Source organism: Mobula hypostoma, chromosome 11, assembly GCF_963921235.1.
Source record: "Mobula hypostoma chromosome 11, sMobHyp1.1, whole genome shotgun sequence".
Classification (NCBI taxonomy): domain Eukaryota; kingdom Metazoa; phylum Chordata; class Chondrichthyes; order Myliobatiformes; family Myliobatidae; genus Mobula; species Mobula hypostoma.
The window spans coordinates 12,320,900-12,341,855 of NC_086107.1; the positions used below are offsets into that span (position 1 = coordinate 12,320,900).

The window sequence follows — 20,956 nt, forward strand, 5'->3', positions numbered from 1 at the left end:
TGAACATTGTGGGCACGCTATGTTGGCACTGAAATATTTGGTGACACCTGCGGGCTGTCCCCAGCACATCCTTAGATTGTGTGGATTGTTAATACAAATGATGCATTTCACTGCACATGTGATAAATAAATCAGCATTCCTTCCCCTCTCTCCCCCACCCTACCCTTCCCCTCTCCCCCCCACCCTACCCTTCCGTCCCCTCCCCTCCCCACCCCACCGTTCGCTCCCCTACCCCCACTCCCTTTGTTCACAATCGCTAGCAGCAGGTGATTGATGCAGCTGTTCCATTGTGATACAGGACTTGTCACCTGTATCTATAAATGTGTCATTATTTTTAAAGTACAATATAGTGTACCATGCTATGGTAGCATTTGTGTGTTCATCCATCGTTGTCAATGAGGACCTCGACACTGTGGTGATGGTGTTGAAACTAGCGCATGACTTGGATTTAAGTGAGGGAGAGTTGCGCAGTGTCAGCCTCACTCTCTCTTCCCAATTCCCATCTGGATCCAGTGGCAAGACAGAGTCGAGACGGCTGGAGATGGGACTAGGTGCAGTGGATGACCAGGACGTCTTCTGTGTCTTGTCCTGCTCTACACGTTCCACGACGCTGGCAGAGACCACCTTCTTGACCGTTGGACCTTCCATTGGTCTCGTCCGCTCAATCCGCCGGAGTCTGTCTTCACATGCTGTGATAGACAACTCCCTATCTCACCTAGGGTTTGAGACCCGTCGGCTACCCTCACCTGGTTTAGCCGGCTTGTCAAAGCCGTTGCCCGGGGTGTGGCTGCTGTCGCATGCAAACAGCTACGGAGAGCCACAGGTGAGAGCTGAGTGCCAGGTGGGGACCAAAGGTGGACTAACTGCTTTGAAAAGGATGTGACATGTTCCCTCACCAGAGGTGCTACCCCTCCCTGACACCCCCATACCCATACGCTATGGTAGCATAGTGTTTCGTGTAATGCCTTACAGTGCCAGCGATTGGAAGTTCAGGGTTCAATTCCCACTTCTTTCTGTGAGGAGTTTGTACATTTTCCACATGACCGTATGGATTTCCTCTGGGAGCACTGGTTTCCTCCCATATTTCAAAAAAAGATTTACAGCTAAATGTTGTGGCAATACTATGTTGGCATTGGAATCGTGGTGACACTTCATGGCTGCATCCTGAAACAACATTGGTCATTGACGCAAACAACGGATTTCACTATGTCTTGATGTGCATGTGCAAAATGAGAGCTAATATTTAATCTTTAAATCTTTCTGATAGAAGTTTAAACATTATAAAAGGTCATTCATTTCTCCTTACTTTTGTGATGTATCACAACTATTAATTAGGTTGGTTGAACTTCTTAATGGAGGAGAGCAATAAATACTGCGAGATTCCTGGACCATGGACACTCAATCAGAGTTGTTAAAGTAGCCCCCTCTTGACTCAAGAGCTATTACAGTGAATCGGAGTACATGCATACATACCTTTATGAATGAGAGTGCGATTGCAACGTGTGATTTTCCTGCTAAGCGGCGGCACATCCAGTTGCAGTGGCCACTGGTTCCAAACTAAAGGTGTAAATGTTCATTCTTTACGTCTTTCTTTTACGCAAGACACTGCTGGATATTACTAACACCAAGTTCCGCAAGTCTACCTCGGTAGCGAGTTGTTGGGTAGCAGAAGAGCTCTGCGGCATGGGCTTATTGTGTAGTGTGTTGTCACCACCCGGGGAGATGCCGTTGGAAGCAATGTGCAAGGAAACTGAAGTTCTGGTAGCCGTGCGAATCTAAAAGCGAAATCCTGCAGGCCAGCTCTGCTGTCAATTTTGCTTTCAAACATTGGATCGCTAGAAAATTAACTAGATTACCTGCTTCTGAGATGGAGTCGGTGTGAGTTGAAAGACTGCTGCGTCCTCATCCTGACGGAAACGTGGCTCCAGGATTCCAGCCCTGAAGCAGCCATTCAGCTGGAGGGTTTCATTTCTATTCAAGCTGACAGAATTCCCATAATCTCTGGCAAGACCCACGGTGGAGGTCTATGTATCTACATTAGTAAGAACTAGTGTGTGAAAGCTTCAGTATTAACGACTCCCTATTTGCCTATGGCAGAGTTCTTCATGGTGAAGTGCAGGCCTTTCTATTCACTGCTATTGTCACTGTGGTTGTATATATCCCTGCCACTCCTCCCCTCCCCATGCTAATGCTGGGGAAGAGCTGTGTAATCTCTACAGCGCCATCAGTGACTTGCAAACCACGCGCCCTGACGGTTTCTTTCTGTTGCTGCCGACTTCAACCATGCGAACTTAAAGACAGTCCTGCCGAAAATCTTTCAACATGTCGACTTCGCCACAAGAGATGAGAACACATTAGTCATGGTTTATACTAACATCCCAGGTGCATACAAAGCTGCTCCCTAGCTTCACCTTAAGTTCTCTGATGACATACCTAGGCAAGGATGGTTGGGACCCAAGTGCTGGAGTCCCCGAGACTAGAATCAAGACTAAGACAAGGTCAGGTTTCTAAACTAGACGCGAGACGAGAGTCCAAGGTAGAACTGACGATTGAGCTCCAAACTTCAGTTCAGGTGCACTTTAAGCATTAAAATCCTGATGCCAAAACTTGCTTTACATGGGTTGACTCTGGTTAGGTTCTTCATCACATCAGCTGTGGACAGAGTGCTTGCTCCTCTGGAGAGTGAAGGGGCCAATTAGCAAGCCAGGCCTGAGTCTTCAAAGGGGCTGCCTGCGTAAGCTATCCCTGTTCCAGAGAGTCGGAGCATCTAAACCCTGGAAGCTGGCACAGTTAGGTGCATAATCGTAACAACTTATCTGTTATGCTAAGTCCTGCATATCGACCACGGATTAAGTGAGTCAAACCAGTTCAAAGGGAGTTAAAGATCTGGCCAGAAGGAGCAACCTCAGCATTGTGGGACTGTTTAAAAACATGGAGTGGACCACGTTCAGGGAGATTATCACATTAACATCAATAAATATGCGCGATTTGTAACTAGTTACGTGGAGAAGTGCGTTGAGGACGCCGCTGTTATTGAACACACCTATGTGAGGGCAAATCAGAAGCCATGGGTGACAGCAGAGGTCTGGCTAAGGCCGAGAGATGGGGAAGCTGCATTCAGATTAGGGGATAAGACAGCTTTCAGGTCAACAGGAGTTGCTTTTTCCTGCGCCATCAAGAAGGCAAAAGAGGATTATTCACAGGGAATATACAGCCTTGTCTGTGACACCAGAGACACGGTGTGCATGTGACAGGGCATTCAGACCATAACGGATTAGGTGTTCACCCTGTCAGTCAATAACAGCGAGGCTTCTCTTCCTGATAGGCTGAATGTCTTTTATGTCAGTTTGGTGCACAGAACGATGTGCTGGCGAGGAAGGTCCACCCCCGCCCCCCCGAGGAGCACGTACTGTGTCTGGCTGCAGCTGAGAACCTAGCCAGGATCAACCCATGTAAAGCTGTGGGGCCTGATAATGTACTTGGTCAGGGGCTGAGGCACTCAGCCCAGTTAACAGAGATTGTAACAGACACCTTTAACATTGTTCACCGTCCCCTCAGACAACATCCCAGTCCCCAAGAGGATGACGATGACCTGTTTCAACAAGCACTCTCCAGAGACACTGAACCCAACAATAATGAAATGCTTTGAGCAGCTGCTTATGGATCACAATGATCCCATTAAATCCTATCTTCCTGCTACATTGGACCTTCTCCAGTTTACTTATTGTTCAAAATCAGCCCACTGATGATGCCATAGCCTCTGCACTCCGCTCCATTCTATCCTACCTGGAAAATGGTGCCTCATTTGCCAGAAAGCTGTTTGTTGACTTCAGCTCAACTTCAGCCCGGTGGTGAAGATGCTCATCCTTCAGAAGCTGGTGCATAAGCTGTCCTCATTGGGTCTCAGCACTTCTCTTTGGAACTGGATTTTGAACTTCTAGACAGAAAGGTCACAGTCAGTCCGCGTTGCAAGAAACATCTATAGCTCCATCATGCTGGGTCGACCGGTACTCCTTGTGGCTGTGTGATCAGCCCACTGCTCCTCACACCGCTGATGCGTGACTGCACTGCGAGATCCAGTTCAAACCAAATCAACAGCTTCACTGATAACACAACAGTGGTTGTCCTCATCAACAACGACAGCAAGACGGCGAGCAGAGAGGGGGTAGAGGGGCTGGTAGAATGGTGCGAGCACAACAACTTGAGTCTCAACGTGGACAAGACCAAGGAGATGCTTGTGGACTGACCATGCCTCACTGCACATACACGGCTCCTCCGTGGAGAGAGTTGGGTTTCTGAAAGTGCGCCTAATGGACAGTCTCGCCTGGTCCTTCATTACTGTCTCTTTAGTCAAGAAAGCACAGTAGTGTTTCTACTTCCTGAGGAGATGAGTCAGGTGAGGCTCCCCCCCGTCACCACTTTAACTGATTTTTACAGGAGGACCTTTGAGAGCCTCCTGACCAGCTGCATCAACACCTGGTATGGGAATTGCAAGGCCTCTGATCTCAGGTCCCTGCAAAGGATTACGAGGATCGCTGAGAGGATCATTGGGGTGGCTCTTACAACCATCCGAGATATTGATCAGGGGTGCTGCGTACGTAGCTTTGCCAGTGATCCCTCCCATCCATCCAGCAATCTCTTTGACCCCTTCCATCAGACAGGAGGTACCACAGCATCAGGTCAAGAACTGTTATGAAGGGAAGCAGCTTCTTCCCCCAGGCCTTGAGATGACTGATCACCCAGCCACGTCTCACCATGTATGAAACACCAGTACTTTGTGCTGTTTACTTTTTAACTTGAGTCCTAAGCGCCGTTTATAATTTGCTCATTTACAAATGGTAATATTACTTTGTGTTATATGTGAGAGTTATATGTACTGTGTTATGCACCTTGGTATGGAGGAACGTTGTTTCATTTAGCAGGATACATGTGCACGGTTGACTGTCAATAAACTGAACTTGAACTTGACTGGGACTAATTGTATGGTGGTTTCACCCTTGCAGAAACTCCGCTGACATTAGCCGCCCAGCTCGAGGTCCCGGTGGAGGTTATCAAGGCCTTACGGAATGGTGGCGCACACCTGGATTTCCGCGCCAAGGACGGCGTGACTGCTCTGCACAAAGCCGCGAGAGCCAAGAACCACAAGGCGCTCATGGTAGGCCAGAGGATGAGCTCATTCAGTTCATGGTTGAGCCATATCCGAAATCTATTCATCCCAGGTGCTCACACACCTCTTACTGATCTCAGGTTTTAAATGGTTAGCTACGCTCCAACACACTAAATTATGTGGAGGAACGCACAAAACTTTGGAGTAACTCAGCAGGTCAGGAAACATCTACAGAGGGGAATAGACAGTTGATGTTTTGGACCAAGATGCTTCATCAGTACTGATCAGAGGTCTCGGACCGAAACGGCTGTTTATTTATTTCTGTTGATGCTACCTCACCTGCTGAGTTCACCCAGCATTTTGTGTGCTTTGCAATTGACTTCTAGCATCTGCAGAATCTCTTGTGTTTATATATGTTGAGGAGGACTGTTTCTGCATCTCTGGCCTCTTTGAACAACTATCTGTTTCCCAATTTCCCTCTGGATCAGCCTAAATTTTTATTATTGGCATCATCTACTTATCTCTCTTAACCCATGGAAAAGGTTTCCCCTGGAGACAAAGTGGAAACGCAGACTAACATATTTCAACCCCCTTTGAATGCGGCTGAAGGATTACGAAGTTGTAAATGTTACAGTTCTACTGAAGACAGTCCCATTGGTAAGGGCTAATATTATGGCCAAAGTTCCTTCTTTCTTGATGAAGCAGAGATAGTTAATGGGCAGCCCATATGGCATAGGTAAAGGCAAATGGCACTGACTGTTTGTGTACTTTTGTCAAGTTTCAGAGAGGGTTGGTCAGGGTGGTGCAACTGGTGTTGTCTACTTGGACTTTTGAAGGACATTACCTGGACCATAGCCTTCCATATCACTCCCATCCATGTACCTATCCAAACTTAGTTTTAAATATTGCAATCAAGCCTGCATGCTCCACTTCCACTGGCAGCTCATTCCACACTCTCACCACCCCCTGAGTGAAGAAGTTTCCCCTCAAGTTCCCCCTTAAACATTTCACCTTTTACCCTTAACCCATGACCTCTAGTTCTAGTCTCACCCAACGTCCGTGGAAAAAGCTTGGTTACATTCAGCTTGCCTGCACCCTCTATCAATCTCCCCTCATTCTCCTATACTCCCGGGAATAAAATTCTAACCTATTCGGCCTTTCCCAATAACTTGGTTAAGAAGAATGTAGGATTAAGGCGACAGATTGAAGATTAAAAAAATGTTAAAAATTAGCTTTATTTGTCACATGTACTGTATATCAAAACTTGCAATGAAGTGTGTCGTTTTGTGCCAAATCAATCAGCAAGGAATGCTGCTGGAGACAGCAGGCAAATTTTGCCATACTTCTGGCACCAATATAGCATGCCCACAACTCACTCACCCTAATCCGTACAGTTTTGGAATATGATAGGACACTGGAACACCTGGAGAAAACCCAAGGCGTCACATGGGGAGAACATACAAACCCCTTATGGATAGTGGCAGGAATTGAATCCTCTTTCACTGCTGGTGCTGTAAAAGTGTTATGTTAACTGTCACACTACTGTGCAGCCCTGGCTGGGGGAATGGGACAGAAAATAATGATGGATAGATATTTTTCTATCTAGTTAGAAGAGTGCCCTAATTGTCTTCGAGACCTTTCCTTTGTCCTGGAATTTGACATTCTGCTTAAAATGTGCAGGTGACTTTTGTCAACAATGCAAATTGCAATAGATTTCAGGAGGAGTTTGGTAAATTAATAGGAACTGGATGGAAAGACAAAGGACGATGAGCGATGACTTGAGAGATGTGTTCAAGGTGATGATAAGAGGCATAGATTGAGTAGACAGCCAGAGACTTTCCCCAGGATGGAAATGGCTTATACAAGGGGCGATCATTTTGAGGTGATTGGGGGAAAGCATGGGGGGGTTGTCAGAGGTAAGTTTTTTTACACAGAGTAGTAGGTCATGGAAAGTGCTGCCAGGAATGGTGGTAGAGGCAGATACATTAGGAATATTTAAGAAACTCTTAGATATTCGTCAGATCAGAAGTCCCTACAAAGGACTGTGAGAACGGCTAAGAAGGTCATAGGGGCCTCCCCACTATCCATCAGGGTCATTTATCAGGGTTGCTGCATAGGCAGGGCCCTTAGTGTAATCAAGGATCCCACCCATCCATCCAGTATCCTCTTTGACATTCTATCATCAGGCATGAGACTTTGGTGCATAAAGACAAAAACGGTTAGGATGAGAAAACAACTTCTTCCCTCAGGCCATTGGCTTCTGAGCTCGCTGTCACATTCCAAGTGTCACCCGATAATTTGTACTTGCCCTACAATATTTAATTTACAACACTTTACTTTGTTTATCTATGCGTAATTAATTTGTAGATTTAATTCTTCCCAGGTTATCTATGTGTGTTATGTCTACTACTGTGCTTTACACTCTGATTTGGAGAAGTACTGTCTCATTTGATGGTGTACATATATATAGTTAAATGACAATAAACTTGACTTGACTTGACACATGGATGAATGTAGCATGTAGGGCAACGTGGAAGGGAAGGGTTAGATTGATCTTGGAGTTAGTAAAAGGTCAGCACAACATTGTGGGCTGAAGGGCCTGTATTTTGCTGCAGTGTTCAAGTTCCATGAACTACTTTTTGGAATGAGCAACATGGCGGAATGGGGATGGGCAGTTAATAGTGGCCACACCAGTGAGTAACAACGAGCAATGGTGAATATTCCCCGAAATACTCCTTCAGGAACACATGCTCCACATTGTTCACGTTACTCCACTGGGACTGACCCAAAGACCGCTGTATTGGTGCTTTCTTAATATTGGAAAATTACAGAGAAGACTCGCATGGCCTCTGCACAAGGGTAGCATGCAAATTCACGAAGCAATAGGGGAGCACAGTAGCGTAGGGGATAGGGCAGTTGCTTTACAGGGCCAGTGATCGTTGGTCAGGGTTCGATTTCTGCCACTGTTTGTAAGGAGTTGAGATGTTTTATTTTTATTTTGTTTTGCGATTTGGCGCGGAATAGGCCTTTCCTGCCCAAAAGGCTACGCCCAGCAACCCACCTACTTAACACTAGCCGAATCCCCAGGACAATTTACAATGACAAATTAACCTACTAACCAGCACATCTCTGGACTGTTTTCCCCTTGGGTTTTCTCCGGGTCCTCCGGTTTCCTCCCGCTTTCCAAAGAAGTGCAGTTAGGATTAGGTTTCATGTTAGTGAGTTGTGGGCATGTTATGTTGGAGCCGGAAGTATGGTGTCACTTGTAGGCTGCCCCCAGCAATCCTCAGACTGCGTTGGTTACTGACACAAATGACGCATTTCACTGAATGTTTCAATCTACATGTGACAAATAAAGCTAATGTTTCGTCTCTTTCTTTAGAACGTATACTAATTCAGGAATTCTGTGAACAATTCAAGGGCTCTTCACCATCCCTGACCCTGAAACTAGCTCTGGCCTCATCTCGTCCTCAAAGTAATCATAGTAACAGAACAGTTGTTGAATCTTTTGGTAACTCCCACATTGGAATGATATCACAACGCATACAGTCTAACCTTTACTTGGTTTAGTTTTAGCCCTCAAAGAGGTTGAGATGTGATGAAATTTGTAATAGTTGCTGAAATTACATAGTTCAAACTGTCTGGGAACTTTGCAATCTCACAGTATGTTAACTAGGACTTGTCTAATGTAGAAGATGCAGCAGGGATTGTATAATACTCTGCTCTTCAAGCAGCCTTCAACAGGCTGTCCTGCAGAGGGCGCACTAGAGAAACAATTGAGCTGGTGAGATCTGTATTTTGGGGAAGCGCCTCCAGCCGGCAGCCAAAACAGGCTATTTAACTCAACTGGTTTGTTCTACCCCCATACACACTTTTTTTTTGTCAGTTTACTCCTTTCTCCCACGTCTACTACATTTGCTGCAAAGTATCCAGCCAGATCTGCTTACTTGCTGCAACCATTCCAGGACGTATTGAGTTCTGTGTCCTTGACAGCCTCTGGTTAAGTCAATTATCGTGAATTTCCCTTTGGATTCAGTTGCCTGCCGCTGCCTTCTTTACGTGTCAGGTTGCCCTGTGGATGGCAACACACTCAATTGTGAGGCCAGCGGCTGTGTGTTCAAGTTCCATCACACAATAAGAGGACATGAGAAAGCCGCTGATTCTGGAAATCTGTGAGAGTTACCCAGTGCTGGAAGCATTCAGCAGGTGAGGCAGTGTCTGTGGAGAGAGAAGCAGTTAATGTTTCAGATCTGGGGACCCTTCACCAGAATAGTCCTGCTACGCAGACTTAAAATCTTTAGAGATACAGCACAGTAACAGGCTCTTGCAGCCCAGCGAGCCCACAGCACCCAATTACACCTGTGTGACGGATTAACCTACTAACTTGTGAGTTGTCGGAGTGTGGGTGGAAACCAGAGCATCTGTGTGGTCACAGGGAGAACGTACAAAGTCCTTACAGACAGCAGTGAAATTGAACCTGAACTGCTGGCACTGTGGTAATGTTACGTGAAGTGTGATGCTACCATACTGTCACACTTAAAAGTGTGAAAAAGTGTGAGGTGACACCACTGTGCTGTGCAAAGGAAGTGCTGACCTGCTAGAAGTGCTGTGTTTTGGATCGTTCAATTTAAGTTCCGCCTGCTCTCCCACATTAAAGTTCAAAGTACATGTATTAACAAAGTACATACTCTGAGGGAAGAAATTCAACCCCCCTCATCTCAGTCTTAAATATAATAAGATATAGATAGATAGAGTTGACGTGGATAGGCTTTTTCCATTGAGAGTGGGGGAGATTCAACAAGAGGACATGAGTTGAGAATTAGAGGACAAAAGTTTAGGGGTAACATGAGGGGGAACTTCTTTACTCAGAGAGAGGTAGCTGTGTGGAACGAGCTCCCAGCAGAAGTGGTTGAGATAGGTTCGACGTTGTCGTTTATAGTTAAATTGGATAGATATATGGACAGGAAAGGAATGGCGGGTTATGGGCTGAGTGAGAGTAAGAGTTCGGCACGGACTAGAAGGGCTGAGATGGCCTGTTTCCGTGCTGTAATTGTTATATGGTTATATATGTCACCATATTCAACCCTGAATTTATTTTCTTGTGGGCATTTGACGAATCAAAGTACATTTATTATCGAAGTATATATGCAGTATACAACCTGAGATTTGTCTCACCCCAGACAGCCTTGATACCAAGAAACACCAAACAACAACATTCACAAAGAAACACAATAGAATCAATGAAAAACCGTATGAACAACCAATGTGCAAAAGACAAGAAACTGTGCAAATACAAAAATAAGCAATAGATATTGAGAACGTGAGTTGTAGAGTTCTTAAAAGTGATTCCATAGGCTATGGAATCAGTTCAGTGTTAGGGTGAGTGAAGTTATTCCCTCTGGATCAAGAGCCTGATGTTGATTGCTAGTGATAGTTCCTGAGCCTGGCGATGTGGGACTTGAAGCTCCTGTACCTTCTTCCTGATGGCGGCAGTGAGAAGAGAGTATGGCCTGGGTGGTGGGGGTTCTCAATAATGGACACTGCCTTCCTGCTGCAACGCTCCTTGTAAATGTGCTCGGGGGGTGAGGAGGGCTTTACCTATGATGTAAGTAAACCAATGGTACTGTTCAAAGTAGATTGGGGACATTGTTCCTGATGACCTAACCAGTATTTATCCTCATTGGAATCAATTATCTAGTCATTATGTGGTTGCTCTTTATGAGCTACTTAGCTGAGCTCTCTCTCGCAACAGTGAGCACACTTCAGAAAACATTTCATTATCTATAAAGCCCTGTGCAACGTGGAAAGCATATAAATGGAAATCTTTATCTGATTACTTCCCTGTCTTGGTGTTATCCACATGTGGGAACATCTTCTGTAATCTACTCCATAAGAGCTGTTGCATTACGATACCTTAGTGATCCAAAGGTTCTTCGGAGGTCAAGAATAAGGCATAAAACTTACTGCTTATAGTCGTTTTATAATTACAAGAACAGAAAATAAGAAAAGAAAGAGGAGCTGAGAGAACAAAGAAAAGAAAATAGGAAAAGCAGTTGTGGCCGTCTAATTAGACGAGAAATAACAAAATTATAACAATAACAATTAACCTATAAAATAGACAGATTCAATTGGTGTGACACTTGCTTCTAGAAAAATAAAGAAGCAGCTGAACTGTGATTACTAGAAAACTCACTGAACAATTACACATCTATAGGTAATGATATAAAAATACAAGCAAGCAAGCATAAAAAAATAAAACTACAAGGAAAATAATATCTGCTTCACCCAAAAGGGCGGTATTGGTCTCTGAGAGTCAAGTCAAGTCAAGTCAAATCAAGTCACTTTTTATTGTCATTTCGACCATACCTGCTGGTACAGTACACAGAAAAAACGAGGCCACATTTTTCAGGACCATGGTGCCACATGAAACAATACAAAAACTACACTGAACTACGTAAAACAACACACAAACTATACTAGACTACAGACCTACCCAGGACTGCATAAAGTGCACAAAACAGTGCAGGCATTACAATAAATAATAAACAAGACAATATGCACAGTAGAGGGCAGTAGGTTGGTGTCAGTCCAGGCTCTGGGTATTGAGGAGTCTGATGGCTTGGGGGAAGAAACTGTTACATAGTCTGGTCGTGAGAGCCCGAATGCTTCGGTGCCTTTTGCCAGGTGGCAGGAGGGAGAAGAGTTTGTATGAGGGGTGCTTGGAGTCCTTCATAATGCTGTTTGCTTTGTGGATGCAGCGTGTGATGTAAATGTCTAATGGCGGGAAGAGAGATCTTCTCAGCTGACCTCACTATCCGCTGCAGGGTCTTGTGATCCGAGATGGCAGTGAGGGAGGAGGTTCAAAGTTCCGAGTACATTTATTGTCAATGAATCAGAGTCACAATCGGAATCAAGTTCAATATTATTGGTATATGTTATGAAATTTGTTGTTTTACAGCAACAGTACATGGCAATATATAATAAAAACTGTAAATGACAATAAGATACATAAATAAAATTAAATAAGTCGTGCAAAAAGAGAGCAAAAATACTGAAGTAATACACATGGGTTCATTGTCTGTTCGGAAATCCTATGGCAGAGGGGAACAAGCTGTACCTAACATATTGGGAGTGTGTGACTTCAGGCTCCTGTACGTCCTCCCTGATGAGGGCATGTCCTGGCGAAGGGTGTATTTAAAGATGGATGCTGCCTTTTGAAGATGTATTCAGTGCTGAGGTGGCTCGTGTCCATGATCGAGCTGGCTGAGTTTGCAACTTTCTGTGTTTTTTTTTCTGATCCTGCGCAGTGGTCCCTCCAGACGCTAATGCAACCAGTTAGAATGCTCTTCATGGTACATCTGTAGAAATTTGCAAGTCTTTGGTGCTGTACCATGTCTCCTCAAACTTCTGCTGTCGTACCTTCATTGTAATTGCATCAATATGTTGGGCCCAGGATAGATCTTCAAAGATGTTGGCACCCACCCAGGAAATTGAAACTGCTCACCCTTTCCACTACCTTCCACGGTGCAACCAATTCCCAGATGAATCCTTTTTTTTAATTCCTTGGGGTTTATAGATGTTGGGTGAAGAGATATTGTTGTGACACTGCTCAACCAGCTGGTCTATCTCAATCCTTATTACTTTCGGCAAAGTACGTGTTTCTCACCATATACTTCCCTGAGATTCATTTTCTTCCAGGGATTAACAAAAGAACGAAAAATACAATAGGATCAATAAAAAAAGGTGAAGGGATAAGTGTTGCTCCTATGACAGCAGAGGAAAGTGGCCGGGATGAGGAAGGATGGATGGGAAGGGATGGTTATATCAGATAATCTTAGAGAGAATAGTCCTAAGGGGAATATCGAATGGACGCAGGTGGTGGTGAGGGGAAGATGCAACTTGTGGGATTCTGAATTCTGGTGAAATGGTGAAGAGTGATGTGCTGGATGCAAAGGCTAAAGGGGTGAAAGGTGAACACCAAGGAAGGCAACTACAATGTTAGCATTCATTTCAAAAGGTATATAAAAGCAAGAGTGTAATGCTGAGGCTTGATGCAGCATTGGTCAGACTGCACTTGGAGAATTGTGTGCAGTTTTTGACCCCATATCTAAGAAAGGATATTGAAGAAGGAGCAGAGGAGGTTCATGAGAATAATCTTTGGGAATAAAAGGGTGTGTATATACAATGAGGAGCATTTGGTGGCTCTGGGCCTGTCTTCACCAGAGTCTAGAAATATGAGAGGATTTTCATTGAAACCTATCGAATAGTGAAAGGCCTAGGTAGAGTGGATGTAGAAAGGATGTTTTTAATAGTGAGAGGGTCTAGATCCAGATCGTTGTGCCTCAGAATAACAGGATGTCCCTTTAGAACAGAGATGAGAAGGAATTTCTTTAGCCAGAAGGTGGTGAATCTGTGGAATTTATTGCCACAGATGGCTGTAGAGACTAAGCCATTGGGTTAATAAGAGGTTGTTAGGTTTTTTTATTAGTAGGGGTGTCAAAAGTTACAGGGAGAAGACAGGAGAATGGGGTTCAGAGGGATAATAAATTGGCCATGATGGAATAGCAGAGCAGACTTGATGGGCTGAATGGCCTAACTCAGCTTCTTTGTCTTTATGGTCCTATAGTCTATAACTCTATAACTCTGTTCTGTTGGTGCAGTGAGGCGGGGGTGTGGTGAGGGTGGTAGTGGATAGAGAAATGCAGGAAATAGAGAAACTTCATGTGGATTCCATCAACTGTGGCAGATGGGAAGCAAGATTTACAGAAAGAAGGAAGTCATCTCACAAGGCCTGGAGCAGAATGCTTCACCTTGTCAACAGAGACAGAGAAATTGAGGGAAAAAGGATTGTATCCTTACAGGAGACAGTATAGGAGGAAGAGTTGCTTTAGTAACTGTGAGAGTCAGCGGATTTATCTTGGACATTAGAGGCTAATTTGTCCCCTGTGATGAAGGCAAGAGATTCTGATGTGGAATAGAGGTGACAGGCCAAAGATCAAAGTAAATTCATTATTAAAGTGTGTTTGCCATACATACTGTGTGTATGTTTCAATGCAAAAAATATCGCAGGAAAGGCGGATGAGCTTGGGGCATGGATCAACACCCGGATTGTGACATTGTAGCCATTAGTCAGACTTGGTTGCAGGAGGGGCAGGACTGGCAGCTCAATATTCGCATTAGGGTTCAGTTGTTTTAGAGATGACAAAGTGGGAGGCATTAAAGGAGGAAGGATGGCGTTATTACTCAGGGACAATGTCACAGCAGTGCTCAGTCAGGACAGACTGGAAAACTTTCTAGTAAGGCATTATAGGTGGAACTGAGAAATAAGGAAGGTATGACTACTTTAATATGGCTATATTACAGACCTTCTAACAGTCCGAGAGATTTATAGGAACACATTTGTAAAGAGATCTCAGACTGTTGTAAGAAACATAAGGTTGTTCTAGTAGGTGACTTTAACTTTGCACATACTGACAGGGACTCCCATACTGTAAAAGTACTAGATGAGATAAAGCTTGTCAAATATGTACAGGAAAGTTTCCTTAATCGGTATAAAGAAGTCCCAACGAGAGAGCGTAAGATACTCGATCTGCTATTAAGGAATGAGACAGGGCAGGTGACAGAAATTTGTGCCACACACACAAAATACTGGAGAAACTCTGCGTGCCAGGCAGCATCTGTGGGAAAAAGTGCAGTCAACGTTTTGGGTCGAAACCCTTCGGCAGGTCTTCGGATTTCCAGCATCTGCAGATTTTCTCTTGCTCCTGACAGGAATTTGTTCAGTGAACACTCGCATCTAGTGATCACAATGCCATTAGTTTCAAAGTAAATATAGGTCAGTCTGGTCCATGGGTTCTAAATTGAAGACAGGCCAGTTTTGGTGCTGTCACAAAGGATCAGGCAAGTGTGGATTGGGCCAGACTGTTTTTTGGCAAAGTTTTACTTGGTAAGTGGGAGGCCTTCAAAAATGGAAATTAGAGTGCAAAGCTTGTATGTGCCTGTCAAAATAAAAGGCAAACTTTATTGGTGTAGGGAACCTTGGTTTTCAAGAGACATTGAGGAGCTGGTGAGGATAAAAAAAAGAGTGCATAGTAGGATAGGCAGGTAGGAACAAACGAGGTGCTTCTGGAGTATAAGAAATGAAAGGGAACATAGGAGAGCAATCAGGAGGGCTAAAAGAAGGCATAAGGTTGTCCTAGCAGACAAAGTGAAAGAGAATCTTAAGGGATTCTACAGAAATGTTAAGAGCAAAAGGATTGCAGGAACAAAATTAGTCCTCTGGAAGAGCAGAATTGTTATCCATGTGTGGGGCCAAAAGAGATGAAGGAGACCTGAAATGAAATTTTTTGCATCTGTATTTATTCAGGAGATGCACACAGAGTTGAAAGAAATGAGGTAAAGTGGCATTAACTTCATGGGCCCTATGCCGATTGCAGAGGAAGAGGAGTTTACTGTTCTGAGGCAAATTAGGGTGGATAAATCCTCAGGGCCCGACAAGATGTTCCCTTCAACCCTGCAGGAGGCAAGTGCAGAAATTGCTAGAGACTTAGCAGAGATATTTAAATCATCCTTTGCGATTGGTGAGGTACTGGAGTATTGGAAGAGAGCCAGTGTAGTTCTGCTGTCTAAGAAAGGCTCTAGCAATAATCCAGGGAATTATAGTTTGGTAAACCTAACATCAGCGTTGGGAAAATTATTGAGAGGTTTTCTAAGGGACTGAGTATATAAGTATTTGGATAGACGTGGACTGATTAAGGATAGTCAGCATGGCTTCGTGCATGGTAGGTCATGTCTAACCAATCTTATGGAGTTTTTTGAGGAGGGTACCAGGAAAGTAGATGAAGGCAAGACAGTGAGTATTATCTACATGGACTTTAGCGGGTCTGGTCAAGAAGGTTCAGTTGCTCAGTATTCAAGATGAGGTAGTGAATTGCATTAGACATTAGCTTTGTGAGAAAAGCCAGAGAGCGGTAGTAGATGATTGACCCTGACTGGAGGCCTGTGACTAGTGGAGTGCCAGAGGGATCAGTGCTGGGTCCTTTGTTGTTTGTCGTCCAGATCATTGATATAGATGACAACGTGGTTAACTGGATCAGCAGATTTGCGGATGACACCAAGTTTGGGTGTGTAGTAGACAGAGAGGAAAGCTATTGTGGCTTGCAGTGGGATCTGGAGCAGCTGGAAAATGGGCTGTAAAATGGCAGATGGAATTTAATGTAGACAAGTGCGAGGTTTTGCACTTCAGTAGGACCAACCAGGGTAGGTCTTACATAGGGAGCAGTAAGTCACTGAGGAGTGTGCCCTAAGAGATCTGGGAATACAGGACCATAATTTGTTGAAAGTGGTCGATTGGTAGATAGTGTCATAAAGAAAGTACACTTGCCTTCATAAATCAAAGTATAGAGAGCAGGAGATGGGATGTTATGTTGAAGTTGTGCAAGATATTGTCGAGGCCTAATCTGGAGTATATGAACCCATTTTGGCCACCTACCTACAGGCAAGATGTAAATGAGGTTGAAAGAGTACAAAGAAAGGAAAAGTTTGGATAGGTGAGGGCTTTATTCCTTGTAATGGAGAAGATTGAGAGGAGATTTGATAGAGGTATACAAAATTATGAGGGGTGTAGATAGGGTAAATGCAAGAGGCTTTTTCCACGGAAGTTGGGTGGGACTACAACCAGAGGTCATGGGTTAAGGGTGAAAGGTGAAAAGCTTAAGGGGAACATGAGGGGAAACTTCTTCACTCCGAGGATCATGTGAGTGTGGAATGAGCTGCCAGCAGAGGTGGTGAATGTGAGCTCGATTTCAATGTTTAAGAGAAGTTTGGATAGGTACATGGATAGTAGGAGTATGGAGGGCTATGGTCCTGGTGTAGGTTGATGGGACTAGGTAACTTAAATAGTTTTGGCATGAACTAGATGGGCCAAAGAGCTGTACTTTTCTGTGACTGTATTACAACCTTGAGAATGATTTTTTTACAGGCACCCACAGGAAAAATAAGGAAGTATTTGTTTAATTTTTATTCTGAAATATGGCACAGAACAGACCCTTTTCTGACCACTGTGCCACGCTGTCCAGCAGCCCAGCAGTATAAACAGCCCAATCACAGTACAATTTACAATGATCAATTAACCTACTAACTGGTATGTCTTTGGACTGTGGGAGGAAACCCATGCATACACGGTATAAACTTTCTTACAGAGGATGCTGCTCTCTGAACTCTGATGTCCTGAGCTGTAATAACATCTCACTAACTGCTACGCCATCGTAGTGCCCTCTTTGCTACCGTAGCACCCATGGTTTCTCATGGATTCTATTGTCTAAATACCACACACAACAAAGACCAACCAACACCCAAAAGAGGACAAATTGTGCCAATAATAAAAAAGTAAACAAATAATACTGAGAATTTCAACTACAGAGTCCTCAAAAGTGAGACCTTAGGCTGTGGAGTCATTTCAGTGAAGAGATGAGTGAAGCCATCCACACCAGTCCAGGAGATGATAAAGATGATGATTTCTGTGCAAGTGCACAAATCAGCATCAACACATACTCCCATTGCCACAATCTCAAGATTCATCTTGTTCTTTTTTTGTCCCTTCATAATCTACGACCACCTGCTTTTTGTTATAAACTTTCCTGCTTTCTATCCTATCACAATCCTTGCTGCATCTGCCTCTCAAACTGTCCTGATGAAGGGTCTTGGCTGGAAATGTTAACACTTTAGATGCTGCCTGACTTGCTGAGTTCCTTTGGCGTTTTGTGTGTTGCTCAAGAGATCTCTAGCATCTTCAGAATCTTGTGACCCTCTCTCTGCCTCTTCCCCTCTCTCGCTTTCTCTGCCTCTTCCCCTCTCTCGCTCTCTCTGCTGTCTCCCTCTCTCTCTGCCCCTCTCCCCCTCTCTCTTTCTCTCTGTCCCCCTCCCCATCTCTCTCTCTCTGCCCCTCCCTCTCTCTATCTCTCTCTCTGTGTGCCTGCCTCTCTCTCTCTGCCTCTCTTTCTCTCTCGCTCTGTCTCAACCCTCTCTGTTTCTCTCTTTCTGTCTGTCTCACACACAAACAGATGCCCTCTGTCTCATTCTCTCTTTCTCTCTCTCTGTCTCTCTCTCTCACACACACACCCTCTGTCTCATCCTCTCTTTCTCTCTGTCTCTCTCTGTCTCACCCCCCCCACACACACACATTCTCTCTCTCTCACGCACACATATACTTTCTCACACACACTCTCTCTCTCTCTCTCACACATGCACACACACTACCTCTCTCTCTCTCACACCCTCTCTCACACTTTCTCTCTTTCACACACTCTCTCTCTCTCCCGCAAACACACACCTCTCTCTTGCACACTTACCCACACACCCTCTCTCTCTCTCACTCTCTCTCTCTCTCTCAGTCACTCTCTCTCTCTCTCTCACTCTCTCTGTCACTCTCTTACACCCTCTCTCTCCCTCTCTCCCTCTCACTCTCTCCATCTGGAGAGTCAGTCTCCAGGGCCCAGCTCACAATTCTGCATGTATTCCAATTCACCCCCAGCCTCTGTTCTTTCCCACACTGCCTCCTGCAGCTCGTTTCCTGGGTGGCTGTGACAGATGACGCCATGGCGTAAGGGCCAATCCTTCAGTACATCTGTACCATCCTTGTGTCCTCTCGTTCCTGTGTTTGGGAGTCAGAAAGATAGAAAGATACTTTATTGATCCAAAGGAAATTACAACGTCACAGTAGCATTACAAGTGCACAGGTTTGCAAAGATACAAACATTCAAAGGGGTGTAAGAAAAAATAAAAAATAAGTTATCTCAAGCAGTCTGACGGTGTCATCACTTCCCTGGCTATTGGTTCTCATTACAGAGCATAGTGGCCGAAGCTAAGAATGACCTCATACAGCGCTCTTTGGAGCAGCGCAGTTGTCCTAGTCTATTGCTAAACATGCTCCTCTGTTCAGCCAAGGTGGCATGCAGAGAGTGAGAGACATTGTCCAGAATTGCCAGGATTTTCCATAGGGTCCTTTGTTCTACCACAGCCTCCAGTGTGTCCAATTTGACTTTTATAACAGAGCTAGCCTTTCTTATCAGTTTATTGAGCCTGCTGACATCACCGATGTTGATGTCACTGCCCCGGCACACCACTGTGTAGAAGATGCTAGAATATGTGAAGGAGAGGCCTGCATACTCCAAAGGACCTCAGCTCCTTGGGAAATAGAGGTGACTCTGGCCCTTCTTGTACCAGCCTTGTATTGGTGATCCACTCAAGTCTGTCATCCGGGTGCACCCTCAGGTATTTCTAGGTCCTCACCACATCCATGTCCTCACTATCAATAGTAACAGGGAGCAGTGCAGTCTTGGTCTTCCTAAAGTCCATCACCATCTCCTTTATCTTACTGATGTTGAGCTGCAGATGATCCAGCTTGTACCATTTGACAAAGTCCTCCACTAGGACCCTGTACTTATCCTCCCATCCTCCGTTTATACACCCAACTATTGCTGAGTCATCAGAGAATTTCTGCAGATGACATGATTCAGTGTTGGATCTAAAGTCCGAGGTATACAGAGTAAACAGGAAGGGAGCCAATACAGTCCTCTGTGAGGCCCCAGTGTTACTTATAACCATTCCTGACACACAGCTCTGAAGCCCCACAAACTGTGGTCTGCCAGTTGGGTAGTCCATTATCCAGGATACAATGGAAGTGCCAATTCTCATTGAACAGAGCATTCTAGCCCCCCACCTCCCAACAATGAGGGCTGTATGGTGTTGAAAGCACTTGAGAAATCATAAAACATGATCGTCACAGTTCTCAAAGCACATGATCCTCAAAGCAGGCCACAGATAGAGCAATTTAAACTGGAAGAAACATTTTTTTTTATTTGTGTCATTAACAGCTGAAGAATGTCTGACAATGCAGTGAGATGTCAGTGAGCACTAGACTCCTATCATTGCCAACCAACTTCATTTAGTTGGGTCCAGCAAGAATACTTTTCATAGCAAGCACTTAAGCCAGTCATTTTAAAATTTTGATTGGCAAGGATCATAGAATAATGACGATGTATTGAATTTGATGTTAAAGTGCCTATCAACACTGTACATGGAAACCTTCAGAACTGCATTTTAGCTTCATGTTATTAATAACAGATTTGCTGAGGAACTGAAAGGCAGTAATAATAGACTCATGTTTCTGGGTGTCCATTACAGCGGGAACCCTTCACATTTCGAGAGCTTCCAGTGAATCGCAGGCACTCTTGAAAGGTCCTTCTTCTGCCACTTATGTTAAACTAGAGAGGCGGCTTCCCCCTCTGTTCCAGTGGAGTGCTGCTGTCGGCTGGGGTCACAAAGGTGAATCTGAACCGACAAGCATCGCAGGCATTGGGATTATAAGGAAAAGACGCTTTTTAGCCCATTTGGCTTGTGCATTCAGTCAGTTAGATTATGGTTGATCTGTGCCACAGCTGCCTTTAATCTACAGAAGTTGATGCCTTTCATCAGTCAGTTGGATATCCTCGTAACTTTAATTTAATTTACCCAGTGTCTGCAGTAATCTGCAGCCCTTGATATCTGTTAACACTTCAGTGATAAAATGCTTCTCTCCCTCTGAGTTAAATTTAAATAGCCTTTGACGATACCTTGAGACCTAAGGATATAGGAGCAGAATCAGACAGTTCATCTAATTGAATCTGCTCTGCCAGTCGATCATGGTTGATTTAGACCATAAGACCATAAGATATAGGGGCAGAATTAGGCCATTTGGCCCATTGAGGTCAGACTAACTGACCTATAGTTTCCTTTCTTCTGACACTCTCCCTTCTTGAAGAGTGGTATGACATTTACAAATTTCCAGTCTGCCAGAACCATTCGAGAATC

At 44.5% G+C, this 20,956-nt stretch overlaps 1 protein-coding gene and 1 non-coding gene across 4 annotated transcripts in view; both read left to right on the plus strand.

Moving 5' to 3' along the window:
* Window positions 1-20,956, plus strand: part of shank2b (SH3 and multiple ankyrin repeat domains 2b) — a 1,127,200-nt gene that overhangs the window by 217,270 nt on the left and 888,974 nt on the right. For all 3 annotated transcript variants that reach the window (XM_063061684.1, XM_063061685.1, XM_063061687.1), the window contains exon 6: window positions 5,004-5,155. In XM_063061684.1, the coding sequence (XP_062917754.1) occupies window positions 5,004-5,155 (152 nt within the window). The remainder of the gene's footprint in view (window positions 1-5,003; window positions 5,156-20,956) is intronic.
* Window positions 7,898-8,001, plus strand: LOC134354492 (U6 spliceosomal RNA). Its single transcript, XR_010019848.1, has one exon. It is a non-coding gene; the product is annotated as a U6 spliceosomal RNA (small nuclear RNA).